The sequence below is a fragment of the Apis florea genome, unplaced genomic scaffold (assembly GCF_048593485.1).
Source record: "Apis florea isolate Af1SG1 unplaced genomic scaffold, ASM4859348v1 contig_3034_pilon, whole genome shotgun sequence".
Classification (NCBI taxonomy): domain Eukaryota; kingdom Metazoa; phylum Arthropoda; class Insecta; order Hymenoptera; family Apidae; genus Apis; species Apis florea.
Window position 1 is genome coordinate 885,383 of NW_028256693.1, and position 13,343 is coordinate 898,725.

General features: G+C 30.6%; 1 protein-coding gene across 6 annotated transcripts in view; it reads right to left on the minus strand.

Annotated features, from left to right (window-relative positions):
* Positions 1 to 4,011: 4,011 nt before the first annotated feature.
* The window catches only part of jeb (low-density lipoprotein receptor domain-containing jelly belly protein), an 89,945-nt gene continuing 80,613 nt past the window's right edge, over positions 4,012 to 13,343 (minus strand). For 3 of the 6 annotated variants that reach the window (XM_086907935.1, XM_086907933.1, XM_086907934.1), the window contains one exon: positions 4,012 to 4,679. In XM_086907935.1, coding sequence (XP_086764061.1) covers positions 4,539 to 4,679 — 141 coding nt within the window. In that variant the 3' untranslated portion in view covers positions 4,012 to 4,538. Of the gene's footprint in view, positions 9,445 to 13,343 lie in introns of all 6 variants that reach the window. The other 3 variants (XM_086907940.1, XM_086907939.1, XM_086907936.1) reach the window with 2 other exon arrangements.

The following is a 13,343-nucleotide window of genomic DNA, read 5'->3' on the forward strand; positions in this document are numbered from 1 at the left end:
GACGCAACATAGAAAATTAATTAATAACTAATTTTCTATTAAAAATTTATACACTTTTAAGCTTGTATCTTGAAGCTAAGACTTCAAAGAAGTTTCTCATGTGTTTTTCAATTTTAATTTGGAATTCTTTCCAATTTTTTATTAACGATCAAGATGTCGTATTGAATCGATATCTTCGATACGTTATATCTTTTCATTAATTTCTTATTGCTATGGGATTTATTTTTAAATATAAATATATGCATTTGAAACGTCGATTTCTCCTCTATTTTCACATATAACTTTTATTCATATATTTATCGTTGTTTAAAAGAATAATTTCGTTATTTATTATTCGATACGAAGCAAGGATTTGCGACTGGAAACACTCTCCGTAGTAATCGTTAATAAATAATTAATTAGAAAGAATTTTTTATTAAAATTGATACAAGAAACTTGTTTGAAGTTCCATCTTGAAGATTCAAGCTTAAAAGTGCAGAAATTTTTAGTAGAAAATTAGTTATTATTAATTTTTTACGTTGCGTCTTTAGCGAAGATATTAGGAGCCATAGTGGCATATCTCTGTCCTTCTTGCAGATCTTAGTCTCTCTCTCTGTGACGTCACGAATACCTCCTTGCATATTCTGCTATGCTAGTAACAAATCGAAGCTTCCAGGATCCAAACGCGAGATGGCGCTGATTTTCGAAACTTTTTAATCGCTATCTAACTTATCGACAATATGCATTATGTTTATTATTTAGTAGAAGTAAAGGAAGAAAAATAGATAGATTAATTATAATTTTATGTTTAATAAGAAATGTATAGCATAAAGAGAAATAATAAAAAAAAGATTGAACATATACTTACGTGTTTATATTATATATTTTTATATTTTTACATATTATATATATATATATTTTATATATATTTTTGTTTCTATTGTGTATATATATATATATTTTTTCTATATATTTTTATGTATCGCAACTTAATGAAGTATAAATAAATGTAAATAAATATGTCAAATTTCAAAAAAAAAATTTATATGCCACTTTCTTTCAGATTATGTTTTCTTAATACAAAATAAAATTCAATCAAATTTTTTTTTAACAACTAGAAAATCCGAGAAAAATTTTGTATGTTATCATTTTTCCATTTTTTATTTTTTTGTTATATAATTTTAAAGAACTAAAATTTTTTATTATTAGAAATCAATTTTATATTAAAAGAATATAACAAAAAATTTCTGGAATTTTCAATATAACAATTTATTGGAGTAATAATTTTTGTATTGTAAATTATTGATATTGATATTATTAGAATTCTTTTTTTTTAATTTTATTTTTAAAGCTGCTTCAACAATCATATTAATTCATATTGATTTATTAGATTAAATGAATTAAATTTATATATTTAAAAAATTTCAATAATTTTATATATTTCATAATGGGTTAAAATATTTCGACGAAAAAAAGATTTATAACTCGATAGTGAAAATTAAAATTTTTTTGTTATGTACACTATAATTTTTTGCTAACTTCCACAACGAGGAAATGTTAAAAAGTCTTTATAATTTTCGTAATGAAATTTGATTACATACGCCACAACTTGCTATTAAAACTTCATTAAATATATCGTGGGCAATCGTTAAAAGTTTTTCCTATAAAAAATATTTCCATTAAAAAATATTTTTATTCAAGTATCAACATCCCTTTCTGATAAATATATTGTCGTGTAACAATTTCGAAATTTTAATTAATGGAAATTATTATTCGTTAGAATTTACATTTATAAATTATATTTTACAATTAAAATGTATCAAGGAAAGTAGAAATTGCCGAATTAAATATATCTAGAAGCTGCCAGAAAAAAAAATAATATTAATAAACCATTAAATTAATAGAAAAAAGAATCAAGAAAAGAAAAAATCTAAGTAATCGAAATTAAATTAATCAAAGAATTACCACCAATTTTTTTCCCCGATCAATTCAAAATTACTAAAATTATAAAAGAAAAAAGTTTTCTCGTAAGCACAAGTTAAATTTCATAGATTCAATCAATCACTCGAAAGTGTGTTTCTCGTGTTGTGAACTTGTGTTCTCTATCGTGACCAAGTCTCACGAGGAACAGGTCTGAAACGGGATGAACGAAAGTTTCCAGTCGAAGTTTCTTACCCGGTTCAACCGACAGGGTGATCGATAATCGGCTTAAAATAGCGGCGTGATATTAAAATTAAAATTTGCACCAGTTCAACCCCTAAATTTAGGGTTGCGTTTCAAGCAGGCGGAGGCCCGTGTACTACGAGCATGTCGGCCGATAAACACGCGCTTTTATCGCGGCCTCTCTCCTTCTTTAATCTTGATCGAAAAACCTGTGTTTATTTCGAACGAGCATTCGACGAAGCAAGCTTGGGACGCTTTTAATTCGTGATAAATTTCCCTTCTGCGAAATCACCGTCGTAAAATACGAACGAATGTGTGGCAAGAGTGTTAGAGAGTGTATCACCCGATTTATTGGCCGACCGTTTGATTATCACACTCCACTTGTTAATTTTTACCTTCCATTCTTATTTTATTTTCCTTCCTTTTACCTATCTCGTGTCCCGTTTCATTCTTAAAATTCTTAAAGATCACGAATTTTAAATAGGAATAAAAATAAGAATTGGAAGAATTAATTTATGGTCACTGAATTTTTATCGTGTCAATTTTTATCCACGCTTTTTAATTACTCATCGTTGCAATCAATTATGTAATTTCGAAATTTAAGCGAAATTTAATTATTTCATTATTTAATTACGTTTAATTACGTTTTTCACGAAAAATTGTTATTCGTTATATATTCCCGATGCTTGTCGACCGCCTGTTAATTTGAACTCTTATGAAATTTCATACGATCGTATAATTTTATAGGAAATTTTATCGAAACCGAAATTCACGTTGTCGAAAGTGTGTACAATTTAAATTATTTTCATTTCCGGTGAAAATGCGTCTCCACGTTGGATACAACCCCATGTCGGGAAATTGCAAACTGCCAAAACTTGTTGAAAAGTTGACGATAACGCGATGAAGTTGGTTTGTCGGGAAATTGCCAGGTGGTGGAAACTTATCAAAAATTCCACGTAGTTGGATCGCGAAATGTCAAAACCGTTCCGGAAACTTCATGTATCGCGAGATTGAAGAAACATTAAAGCGAAACATTGAAGATTTTCGTGTCTGTTCCCTTCGAGGAAAATTCGAGAGCGAACGAACTCTTGGGGACAGGAGTTTGAATTAAATAGGATTTTTTTTTCTTTTTTTTTTTCATTTATTACTGATGAAGAATAAATGCAACAAATAAATTTTTTGTTACGAATATATTGGCGTAAAATATAAAATTTTCTCTAAATTATCCTCGTTTTATATATATATATCGGTTATTATCGTATAAATGACATTTTTCACTCTTGTAACAAGAGATTATTAATTTGTAAAATGATGAACCATTATTGAATTATCGTAACATTTACATAACCTTTTCTAAATGTTAAATTTATTTTTGCGATAATTTTTGCGCCATACTTTCCCAATATCAACTTACATAAAAATGTTTTACGAATGTCATTTGACAATTGAAGGGCTCAGTGATGCAAACACTATTACGTTTTTTTTCAAAAAGAGTGAAAAAGATCGATGAAAGATTCATACTCGTGTAGAAAGTTTTTTTTAATCAAGTTCAATTTTCTTCGCACGTTTCTTTCTACTTTGAACATGAGAGAAATTTATATGAGACACAATTTTTACGAATATTCTTCACTGTACTATTCTTTTATCTATCTTATTATTCCGTGAACTGTTCAACACTCTTTCTTTTAGAATGTTCATTAATTATTATTTTAATAAATAATTAAAAAAGAAAATAAAAGAAGGAAAAAGTATATTCCTTCTATTTTCTTTTCTCCCCCTTTCATTTCAAAGTTATACTTCGAGTATGAAATCTATAAAACACTCGATTAACAATAAGGAATAATAATGGATAATAATTTGACAATAGGATGAAATTTAATTGGTTGTTTAATTCAAACTCTTGCCAAGATTTTATGCACAATTTATACGCACAAACATAACACGTGATATCTGCTGTATACAATTATATCAACATCTTATATTATTTTTCTAAAAATCTAAAAAAAAAAAAAAATTAATCCTTAAAAGAAATTTACTCAAAAGATAAATTAAATTACAATTTTTTTATATCGATTTCACTTAATCAAAAAACAAAGTCCATTTTTGAAAAAGACGCAAAACAATTAATTTTTTTTTCGTAGAACAAAAACGAACAAAAAATCGAAATTCGTCAAGGTATGCAATGATTTAAAATAAAAAAAAAATGATCAATTGCAATATAATTCAGGATTTAATATCTTTTACATTAGAACTACACACTTGATACATATTCGTTTACATTTGCCATTTGTCGCTTTACGAGAGCGTATAATACGGGGTGTTACTTTGGTACTCCTCTGGCGAGAGAGTGTATCACTCTATACATTCTCACCCTCTTTCACCATAGTCGCAGCTTATCATACATTGTATAATACCGTTATCATACCAGACTCGTTGCGCAGCCGCAATCGATCGCGTTTCTTCGACACGACCACCAGCATTTTTATCCTTCGTTCTCGCTTTTTCTCGACATCGTGCAATCGTCTATCCAACACCTTCTGAAGCGAAAAGAAAAGTCGCCGTCGAAAAACGTCGAGAACGAAACAAAAAAAGAAAAAAAAAGATGGCCAATCAATATTTGATAAATGTATCTATAATCTCTGAAAGATACTCGTGATTCGTGTATTCATTATTTTGCTCGAAGCCAAATGAATTGTCATCGAGTTTAGAGAATTTAGAAAGTCTAAAGGTATATTTGATTCGTTTGTATTCTCAAACACAAAAGTTGTTAAAAAAAAAAAAAAAAAAGAAAGAGAGAGCAGGAGAAAGAGGTAGAAAATGGAATATTTCATGCTTAATATAAAATGTAAGATGATATGGTGTAAATGGAAATATATGAGATCAGAGGGATTTAAAGTTGAAAGTATAAACTGGCTTGGAAACGGTTATGCAGTGAAATGAACAGTCGGATTGATTCGATAAAAGTTTCATAGCCGTTACTAAACCTAAAAATCCTTCGACTTTTTTTTGGGATTTATCGGTTGAAAAAAAAAAAGATGTTTCAGGAGGTGTTAAGAGTTGGTAAATTGAATTGGATTCAATATGTTGTGCAATAGGAGTATGAATTAAGGATTGGTATTTATAATGCAGATTATTTAAGAGCGATATAACAGATTCGTTTGATTGCATAAATGTTATTCAATAATATGCATCAAAAAATTTGATGATTATATCATTTATGTATTCGTATGTAGTCCTTTTATAAGTAATTCCGTTGAACGTTTTATGGAAAAATAAATCCGAAACGAATCAATTATCAAAAGTTTGCATTATTTTCTGAGTATTATCACTTGAATCAAAAATATTTGGAAAAGTTTATAATTATTATGCGTGTACAATTTATTGCATCAATATATTTGAATTATAATTATTATAGAAAAATATTCAATGTCATTAAACATTAAATAATATTTCTTAAATAATAATGAGAATACAGATAGTGATTGTCCAGGATTAAATCAGTGATAAAGGTCAAGCATTATGTCTTCAATATCGATCTTCGCGGATATTAATTATTAATAAAGCGTATCAATGTTTGTTTTAAGTCAAATTATGAAAATTAATTAATTGATCAATTTGATAATTTATTTCACAATAAAATATTAAAAGTTGTGATAAATTATTTAATTCACAGCTGGGAAGACGATGGTTTTTAAATCACCTGTTGAACGCATTTCGCTAAAGTTCGAGAGTGAAACATACACTGAAATGTAATACTTACTTCTGCGTTTCTCGTTTAAAATTTGACTCAATTTATTTCTTATTATTATATATTTAGGGAAAAAATCGAAAACAAACGATATTTTATAAATTTTTATAAAAATTTAATTTTAGATTAACTTTTGAATGCATTTTCGTATTGCATATGCATGTTCATAATATTAACGATTTATCATTATGAGAAGGAGTGATTTTTTAATAATTTCAATCGTATTCAGAATTCGTTCTAATTACTTTTCATCAACCTAATTAAACGTTATACTCATTTTTATGCCCGATCAACCTCATTGATCGATCCTTTTGCTCGTTTTAAGCCGTTTCTCCGTTTGTCCTTCGTTGGTTCCCATAATTTTAACTAAACTAGATTGTTACTGTCTAGCTCGACGTGGTTTTGCGTCATCGATAAAAATTCTACTCCTCTCTCCTTGACTCACTTTCGTGTCATCCTCGACAGATTATAAAGATATAATTTCGATGCAACATTTATCTCTATTTTTTTTTTTTTTTTTTTTTGCGCCATTGATATCTGATGCGAATAAAATCGAAATGAAGTATCTCTGAATAATATATCTGAATTATTCGATTATTTTAATTTAAAATTGTCAAATTATTTATTTAGATTACAAATTAGGATAATTTTAAAGAAGCGTTATTAGAAAAAGTAGGTATCCATCTATTTCTGAAATAATCTTATTTGTGAAATAATCGTATTACAACGATATGATTAATAATAATTACGCACGTGTAAAAGTAGGTTTAAGATTTTTAAAATCATAATGTTCTATATATCACTTTTCAAACATCATTATTTTTATTGTATAATATAAGTAAAATGTAATAACAATCAATATTTTTTTAAATAAAAAATTTTACAATAAGATGTAACTATGCTAACGAATTACCATAGAAATTAATATATTAATAGATTTATTGGTGTATGTACAAACTAAACATAAAATGTATTATAAAATGTATATGCAAAAAAATAAAAAAAATATAAAATTATTATATGAATTTTAATGCTCGGTTACTTAAAATTATTTCAATTGTTCGAATACATCTTTCCTCGAATAATAATAATAATAATAATAATAATAAACATTTAAAAGTATCAGTAAATTAACTCATGCACTGATTCCCCAATGAGGAATCTCTCCAATTGATATAATCATTAAAAGCCACAAGAATGTTTTACTTAAACGAATTTATTTTACTCACAAATGAAATATTGTATTCTTATAACATTGCAACATGCGAGCAAAATGATAAAAGAGTGCTTCGTCGCCAATATGGCGGGGCTTCGACCGTGATTAATTCATTCCCAATTCTCCGTTACATCGAAACGAACAATTCGAATTCGATTAAATCAAAATCAAAAATTTCCTAACGATCGGGGCCCACACTCGTTACGTATCCGTTTAAATATCCATCCAATGATCCAACGATATTACGGTTTTACAATTTCCAATGCACGAGTGTGTGCACCCACCTTAATCCTTAACTGCTATTGCGAGATCATTAATCATGGACGTAATAAACGATTCGCAATTTTGTTCTTTCAATTAATGGCGTTAAGCATTTTAATTATCCTTATTTCGTTGAGAAATTCCAGAAATATTGGGAAAAATATTGACAATGTCGTATTATATATTTCGATTTCACCATAACAGTTAAGGATTAAGAAAAAAAGAGAAAGAGGGAGAGAGAGAAAGAGAGGGAGAGACAGAGAGAAGACTACAGAAAGAAACGATATCGGGAGGATAATAAAATAGTAAGAAAGCACGGTCTGGATGAAACAAACATCGCACATTTATTCGAGAAGCATGAAAAAGAAAACAGGCGAGATTCGGCGGCGTTTCCTGTTCGCCCGAAAAAGAAAGGGACACCGGCCGAAAAAATTGACGCATAAAACGACTCTTTTTGTCTTTTTTACGCGCATGTGTGTCTATCCACGTATGTATTTAACATGCGTGTGTGTGTGTGTGTGTGTGTATGAGTGTGTGTATCTTTTGCGTATATATACAGAGATATATCGTCTAAAAATATATCTTCGAAGCTGGCGACGATAAAAATTTCACGTAAGCTAGCAAACTCCTGCGTATCTCGGTGTGTATCTGTGTACGTGTATGCGTGCGTGCATATGTGTGTGTGTATGTGTGTATGTACAACAATTTTCGATTCCATCTCATTCTTCTTTGATTTGTTATTTCGCCATTTACACGAATCGTTAAATGGAAAATCTTGTCTCTACGGGGAGTGGAAATTAAAGCTAGTCGTCGTATCAAAAAAGAAACTGCTTTTGGTGTATGGCGTTCTGGGTGTATATATGGCCATCGTTTTCTTAGGATGCGAGGCCAGCGATACTCAGCCATTGTGATTTTCGATTGATCCACCACTTGATCTATATTTCTAATTTAAATAACAATATCGCGACAATCGTTAAAGACATTGCATCTGAATTATTTATGAAGTATAGACAAGATATAGCTCGATGATTGTTGATAAAATTGTAATAAATTTCAACAATCTGTAATTTTATATAGGAAATTAGATTCGATACATTTTGAATATTTTGACTGATTTAATTGACAGTTTGAACGATTCTTATATATATATATATATATTATCTTATGTTTTAAATAACAAGATGAAACAGATGCATTTGCATTGCATCATGAAAAATATCAAATTGTCGTCAATCGTGGGATATCGTTAAGGGGTGAAATTACAATGGCATTGCATCGTTGGTCTTCACAGAGCCTTACGCGTGTGTCATTGTTAAATTGACGCTTCTTCTTGTTGGCTAACGCGATCACTCATTGCCGGTGTCGTCTAACGTGATTGTTTCTGATTGTTCTTCGCGCTCCATCGCTCTGCTACATCGATTTTTTTTTTATGGGACGCCCAACCGGCCGCAATAATAAATCGCAACGATTCTTCTTCCTGATCGAGAGATTTCGTGAATATTTTTTAAATCAAAAAAAAAAAAATTGCGAAAATTTTAGAATAAGAATGGATTAAAATTTCTTTTTCATATTCTCTTCATATTTTTTTTATATTATTCACGATTAGAGAAACGCATGGATGAGTTAAATGTCAGATCTTTGGATTTTTAGAATTTTTATTAGTCTTTTTATCGACAAGCTTTTCATTTTTTCGTTTCACTTCCAGGAAATTTAATTTTAGATATTTTCGAGTAGAAAACGTTTCATCGGGTAACAAGAATGGAACGAAAATATTGAATTTCATTAAATTTCTCGCTCCTTCTCCATAAAATTCAATCATGGAAATTCGAGACGACCGGTTAGGCGCTTAACACGATTACAAATTGTTGGAACGTATCGCAGACTGAACGAGAAAATTTGCATGCGTGCCGCTGAATGTCGCAAAGACAGCAACAGCTGAGCAACAGGAAGTGTTCTAAATCTGCGCGTCGTTCAGCGAATATTAAAAATATTCTGTTCTGATGAAAAATATGTAGCGTAAATTCTGATATGTTCAGTTCGCTTAGCCCTCCGTGGACCCAAAGTCTCTTAAACAATCCTGAAAACCCATTTCAACTTGCTTAAACTTTCATATAACTCGTACATTTCCTTTCATAGATCAATGGACACTTAATTAAACCATTCTCGAAGATTACAACATTTCTCTGATCGTCGTTAACGATTTGATTCCAAAAACAAAAGAATTATTTTGTTTGAGTAAAAAAGTTTCTTTATGAAATATATGTTTCGATACAATAAAAAAAAAAAGAATAAATAAAACGATACAAGATTTACTTTAAAATTATACCAAAAAAGTGTCCACTAATTTATGAAGAACGACGAATGCAGAATGACGAAAGAAGGGAAAAGGAGGGTGCAAAAAAAAAATATCCATTTCATCCGGAAGGATAACTATATACCCGATCCCGAAACTAAGTTTTAACCTCGAAAATGAAGTTTTAAGCTCGAAAGTATACGGCAGTAGATCCCGGAGGGTTAAGGGTGCAACCCTGTATTCGGATGACTCGATTAAACAAAGTCGTCGAGTAAACGTGCTCCTCTTCCTCGAATTACGTCAAATAACTACGGAACAGAAACAGCGCGTCTACCAACGAACGAATCTCTGGCACTTGACGTGTTGCTGTAAACGAGAAATGGCGCGGCTCGTGAATCCTCGAGTTCCCTCCTTGAACGAGCGGCCCGTTTCGAGAGAGAGAGAGAGAGAGAGAGAGAGAGAGAGAGAGAGAGAGAGAGAGAGAAGGGAGAGAAAGAGACGCCGCTTGGGAATGATCGGAGGAGGACTTTTAAATCGCCTCGTTCCGCTCGTTCGAGCATAAAATGAAACTTTTACAATGATCTAGATGTAATACTGAATTGACCTTTTGCAGGAAGGGAAGAATTTTTTCTTTCTTTCTTTCTTTCTTTTTTTTTTTTTTTTTTTTTTTTTTGCTTGACGTATATCTTTTCCTTTTTCTTCCTCTTCTTCCTCTCTTTCGAGCTCGATCTTTTACTTTTTCTTCTTCTTCGATTCACGTATATGTTTTGTATATATTGCAGTATAGTTGAGCCTCGTCGGTGTCTGCCAATATTCTTACACTTTTTTTTTCATTTTTTCTTTTCTTTTTTTTACCTCGAGATTTATAGTCTATCGATAGTTCGATATATTATTATTATTCGTATAATTCTAGTAGATATTTTGTTCTATTTCCTCTCATTTTTTTTCTTTTTTTTTTTTATATCTGTTTTATTATATATATATATTTTTCTTTAGTCGGTTAATAATCGTAAATCCTTACAATCTAGTTTTTTTCTTTTCGACGAAACAAAAAATTATAAGTGTATTATACTCCAACGAATTCTAAAAGGCTGCGCACTCTCGGGACCACGTGCTTCTCATTTTTGTTCGTTTTTTTCTTCTTTTTCTTTTTTTCTTCATATAAACAAGCAAATACACACGGCAGTACAACAAACGCAGCAGGTCTCGTTTCGTTTCGAGACGCTTTCGATCGTTTTCGACAGCCTGATCATTTTTTTTCTCGTGACGTGGACAAGCTCCTCGTGCGTGTTCTTAATTTCCTTGCGAAGTTTTATATTTACGCTTCACAAATCCTTATCTTTCGTTTCTTCCTTTTTATTTTATTTTATTATTTTTTTAACAAACCTTGGAACGAGTTTTTAAACGAAGAAGGTTCTTCAAATTGATGGAAAAAAAATTCACGAGTTTAAAGCTCGTTCTCCTTTTCTTTTCACAAAATAATCTTAATTAATTTCACGCAATTATTAAGAATATTAATAATTATTTCGAAAATGAATCGTTACAAGGCCGAAAAGATAATTTTTCCCAATATTGGCGAGCTCGCAGGATTCACCTGTCCACGCTTCGTTCGAACGAACTAGATTTGAAGATTAAGGTAGGTATCGCCTGAGACACAGTCAAACATTTACCGCTAAGATATAATAATACATACTTTTAGAAGGAGTTAAAGAAACAGAAGAGGAACAGGAAATGGTAAGGAACGCAACAGGAGAAATCCAGCAGGAGGAAATTAAGAGGGGGAGAGAGGAAGAAGGGAGGAGGGATGATTCAGCACATTTATGACTGGCCAACTCGCGTCGTTCTTCGATCATCTCTCTAGTCATCATCACCAGTATCATCGTCAATATATAATGAAATATATTTTTTGATTAACACAAACGAAATTTCTACACCATGTTTGCATAAATGGTTGAACGATTGCGCAAAAATCGTTCTGGACGCGTGTGTTCGATTTTTCCTTAATTGGAACCTCTCGTCCAGAATGATTGCAACGCCAATTTAAAAGTGAATTTTATTATTTTCTTTTTTTTTTTCCTCTCCTTTTTTCTTTCTTTTTTTCTTTTTTTTTTTCATTTTTTTCCTCATTTTTTTTCATTCTCAGTCTTCGAAATCTGTAGTACGAAAATAAAGTCGTCGAGGAGGTTTTTGAGTTCAGCGGGAATCGCTCGATTGTTTTGTGGCCGCAGCCCAAAGAGGCCGCGGATGGATCTATTATGCCATCCTGACACCGGAACCGGAACAGATAGCGCTGTCGTTACTGTTACACGCCCCCTTGAAACCTCGAACACCCTTAATTTGTACTTTAACACGAGGATTACCTGATTACCACGACAGTGGTGGCCTCGTAATCACGCGTTTTTCAATCAGATCCAGCGTTTCCCAATCATTCTTTTTTCTTTTTTTCTTTTTTTTTTTTTTAACATCTTTTGAATCACTTTACGTTTCAACGTCTTTTGAAGATTTTAGTATCTTTTGTATCATATGCTACACTTTGACGCTCGTTCAAAGAGTTTCAATCTTTTGGATCATGTCCCAATTTCTAAAAATTTTAATGCTCTTTAACATCATTAATCATTTTTTTGATTAATATAAAAGTAAAAGTTGGATAACAGAGCATAAATGATCCATCAGTATCTTTATTATTTGAAAGAAAGGATCCTTTTTTTTTTATTTGACAAAATATAAAGGGAACTTCAATCCTTCACAAACTTGGATTGTTGTCGAACAATTATTCAACTTTTACTTTTGTATATTATAACAAAGTGTCGAATGCAAATTATTGCAAAAGATATTCATGAGGGCCACATATTCTCTTACATTGAGAAACACTGGATTAAATGAAAATATCGATTACAAACGTGGATCGTCGTAGACACATCTGCAGCTTGATGTTTTTTCCTCTTTCTTCTTTTCTTTCGAATATTTTCAATGTAAAATTTATCCTTGCTAGTCATGTAAAGGAATACAAATTTTGGTTGATGGAGTTCTATTTCAATTTCGATAAAAAGAAAAAGGATTTTGTAATTATTTGACCGATTATTTTTTATCATTTTTTTTTTTACTCTCGAAAATAACTTTTATTATTTTCTTTGCCAGTGTTCTTCCTCGCAAGTAGCGATTGTGCTCAACGATCTGTCTCTTTGATTTAATTTATCGATCATGCTTTGTTGCATCGAGAGACATTTAATTCATCCTAATTAATATTCTCGTTATTAATCGCTCTCGCTTATTTTTTATAAATTGAAAAAAATGTTAATGCACGGAGAAGTTGTCGTGTTGGAAAATGATATCAGAGAACAATGAAATCTGCTCGAAATGACGGATGAAATTCTTTCCCTTCAAGTGACAGATGATTCTCAATGTAGAAATGGATTTCTGACAGCAAGAAAATTGATCGTTCGTTCACAATGACAGGAAATAGTAGAATCCAAAAAGGAAGGGAAAAATTATCCACAACAAACTTTCGTTTTAAAATTTTACTTCGATATTTCGCGAAAAAGGGGCGAAAACGATTTACAAAAATTTTTTCTGTAAATTATTTAAGATAATTCTGAAAAAAAAAATATTTCAAATTGTCATAAAAGATACAACTTAATAACTCGCATTAATTCTAAATTAATTCGCTTCTCTTCTAAAGATAA